The 3839-nt window shown below is 35.7% G+C and overlaps 1 protein-coding gene across 1 annotated transcript in view; it reads right to left on the bottom strand.

Annotated features, from left to right (window-relative positions):
- Positions 1–259: 259 nt before the first annotated feature.
- LOC102605719 (protease Do-like 9) overlaps positions 260–3839 on the bottom strand; it is a 6608-nt gene continuing 3028 nt past the window's right edge. The window contains exons 5-9 of the mRNA XM_006363937.2: positions 1627–1859; positions 1423–1524; positions 1293–1343; positions 1067–1171; positions 260–981 (exon numbers count right to left, since the gene is read on the bottom strand). Coding sequence (XP_006363999.1) covers positions 883–981; positions 1067–1171; positions 1293–1343; positions 1423–1524; positions 1627–1859 — 590 coding nt within the window. The 3' untranslated portion in view covers positions 260–882. The remainder of the gene's footprint in view (positions 982–1066; positions 1172–1292; positions 1344–1422; positions 1525–1626; positions 1860–3839) is intronic.

Below are 3839 nucleotides of genomic sequence, written 5' to 3'. Positions count from 1 at the left end.
GTCTAATTGAAACAAATATTCGTGCACTCTATAGCAACAGACAGCAAGAAATCAACAACACTGTTAAGAGTTTTTTAAATAAAAGTTAAGATAAACAATAGTCTACTTTTAAAAACTCACAATATAGTGTATCAATTCGTTCTATATCGATTTGCTCTGTATCAGCCGAACAAATACAGAGTGAACTGATACATCGATAAAGCTCCAAGCTAACAAATATAGATGGAAATAGATAAAACTTAAAACTCACCGTCTCCCAAAAGAAGAAAGAGCAGACCCCATTGAAAAAATATGTTTAGTAATTTTCCATATGAAATCAAATCGGAAGTTTATCATTTCGATTTAAACAAGGTCCTTTCCAACTGATTTTTTCTCTTACAGGCATTGGATTGATTCTACAGTGGTAAGGTTGGGATAAACAAAAGAGTCGCCTGAATTTGGTGTTACACATCTTGAGTTCTCCTCAGCTAAAGATAATTCCATCCCCAAAAAGAAAACAGCAATCATAATGCTAAAGGAAGCTATGTTTTCTCAGTGGGAAGACTGTCTGCATATTTCCTTGTTTGTATACATCTCCTCATATGAGATCTCAACTACATTCTACAGCTTTTAAAAGCACTCAAAGCCGTGTCCCGCGCTACTTGTATCTCTGGAATGAAAGAAAGAAAGAAAGAAAATCTGGTACAAACTAACATAGCATCTGTTTCAGTTTCCCTATAGCAAGGAAGAGAACACAAACTCTCTGTGGATTGGCCATCAAAGACACCACACTTGGCACTAGAAACTCCATAACCAATGATAATGAAAAGACAAAGTAGCTAAAAGAGGGGAAGAGGTGAATCTGGAGATTTCCTACACATCCAAAGCATCACAAAACAGCTCTCATGTCTTCAGGTCATCAGACATGGCTGAAGGTATACAATGCATTGCAAGAATATCAGACGTTGCCGCTTTTGCATTTTTAGTCTGCAGTACAACAATCTAAAGAAAACAACAGAATCACCTTGAGAGGTCCAGCAGGATAAGAAACAAAAGGAGAATACAAAAGATCAGTTAGAGAGAGAACCTGATTATAATCAAGATCAAACTTCAAGTACTCTTCTTTACAGGCCTCCACCATGTTAGCCAAGCTCTTCAGATTTTTTACAGGCTTGCCGTTGAAAGCAATAACCTAGATTATATAGGATCCAATGTCAAAACATTCAGATGGACGTGAATAAGATAACAATGGCATCTTGCTAATTTGTAAATACTACTGTGATCAGCTCTGTTCCACAATATTTTCTTCTCACCTGAGTGTTTACCAGTTCTTCATAACCAATATTGATGTCAGCCACAAGCACCTAATAGGAAGTGCACAAGGCAGATCAGAAAGGAGTAATAGATATAATGGCTAGTAAGCTAACAGATAGCTAGCCTGACCTGAGAAACCACAACCAGTTGTTCATCAATTGATTGTGCCATTGCGTGTAGAAGTTTGTCCAACAACTTAACCGGAGCATCAAACTCATAATCTTTTCCATACTAAATTTAAAGGAACAAAGATTGTACCAAGATATGTAAGCTCTCTGAGTCATGGACAAGAAGTAATAAATAAAATCTTAAGTAATGCAGTTGATTACAAACCTCGGAACGTAAATATGGAACAGAAACAGCAGAGAAAACAAAACCACCGACAATGTAGTAAGAAGGAGGTTTTCCTTTGATATGAGCTGGAATCAATCGTTTGTGTGCATTAAGCTTTATCTTAAATTCTAGAATCTTAGATTTGCGGAGAACTTTCACTTGAGCATCATCCCCAGTATATTTTTGAGAAACAAGATAGCTGAAACCAATACGCTCTCCATGCCTGAATGGTACTGAAAATAAGAAAACCAAAAATCAGGAATTTATAATTTTTAAAAGAACAATAATAAAGTTCAGAAATTTACTGATTGAGAGTCCCCTGTTTGCATCTCAGGAAGTCATTATATCTGTGAGTCGAATTTATTTTCAGTTTCTCAGGTGTACAAGGGATTGAGTTCGCGGTTTGGCTAAATACAGGATTCATTTTTTCTTCCACAAGAAAAACATACAAAACAACCATTCATCCAATAGGAACCATAATGGCATTTCGGAAAAGTCAAACTACATATACCAGATTCATACATCCATTATTCCTACCCAACCATCCCTCTTAGGCGCTAATGGTTCTTTATAAGCACATCTATGCAGATTCCCCAAATCCATTATTCCCAGCCAACCGAGGGGGTACTTCTGAGCCCTAGTGTGAGGACGACTCTGAATTGGAGGATCTTGCAATACTTACATTTATTATCACGAAAGCAAGCAACACAAAGAACAGTTACGTATTTTCATTTTCCCATTCTCCCATCCCCCCAACCACTTATTTTTTTCCCTGAATGGCTAAAAAAATTCATCAACAGCATAGAAGAGAGAATTTGAAGAAGTATGAAAGATATTACAACTATTTTGTGAACAATGAAATGCTTACGATAATAACAATTCTATCAAGATTAACAGACATGCATGAAATGCACTCTTCTGCAAGTATAAATGAATTGCTTGAGAAACTAGATTTACCAATTGAGCAATGTGTACATTACTATATTCCACAATAAGTTAAACAGCTATCAAATGAACATCTTCGCAGGAAAGTTGAATATGTATTAACTACAAGACAATAATATCTAACTTAAAAAGAAACAGATCATATGGAAGAAAAACTAAGCACCAACTAAGAGTAAAGGATAAAGCTCGAAACATATTCTAGAGCATCAATGGCTAAGATGTCTAGTAAATGAATTCGAACCTTCCTTCCTCTTTTAGGTTAATCTTTTTTTCTTTTTGTTTGAAAAGGAATAACCTTTTTCTTTCTTCAAACCTTTTCTAATTGCCAGGTACCTAAATCACATTGATTGTACAATTTTTCAGCAATTCTTTTATGTTGTGGATATACTATATGGAATTAAACAGAATTTCATATTTCCTTTTCAGATAAGCATTTGAAGATAGTATACTCAAAAAAAAAAAAGCAAACAAAAGGGATAGTGAAATCTTGACGCTTTCATGATTTCAAATATGCTTTCTTGCTCTTGAGCACAACAATACACTCAACTCTAAGCACGTAAGTCAAGTATGAAAACCCTGATACCAACTTGTAGATTTACAATCATAATTGGGTACTCAGTCTAGCACTTGCACTAGTCGGACCCCTACCTGAACATGCTACTTTGAACTGATCTACACTTATCTAGTATTGTTTTCTTTGGGGTATAAAGCATAATCTTAAAGTCACCAATTTAGTAGTCTATAAGACCAGACAAACACAACTGGCGAGCAGGAGGAGCCTTCAAAATTAGGTTACATATTACATATGGTCTTTACTCTTTCATACTCCATTTTATTTTACATGGCGTTAATTAACTGACACAGAGTTCAAGACAAAACAATTTAGGTTTGACTCATAGCTAAACATGTACAACAAACCAAAATGCCCCTGATCCTGTGGTCATAAAATATGCCATCTCATAACTATAAAGAGTGTCGTTAAGGGCAAATAGAAATGTTATTACTTCCTCCATCCCAATTTATCTGATGTCGCTTGACTTGGCATGGAGTTTAAGAAATAAGAAAAAACTTTGTAATGTTCCAAAACCACCCTTAAAATAAATTGAGGCAGAGGGAGTATTAAATACTCTTCTATCTTTTGGAAGATTGTTTCATACTCCCTCCATTTTATTTAACGTTGTTATCCTTCATTGATCATCTCTTTTACATTCCTTTTTTCCTCTTTTATTTGCTTGGGGGGGGGGGGGGGGGGGGGGGGGGGGGTTGTT

This window comes from Solanum tuberosum, unplaced genomic scaffold, assembly GCF_000226075.1.
Source record: "Solanum tuberosum cultivar DM 1-3 516 R44 unplaced genomic scaffold, SolTub_3.0 scf00474, whole genome shotgun sequence".
Classification (NCBI taxonomy): Eukaryota; Viridiplantae; Streptophyta; class Magnoliopsida; order Solanales; family Solanaceae; genus Solanum; species Solanum tuberosum.
This window is presented reverse-complemented; position numbering and strand designations above follow the sequence as displayed.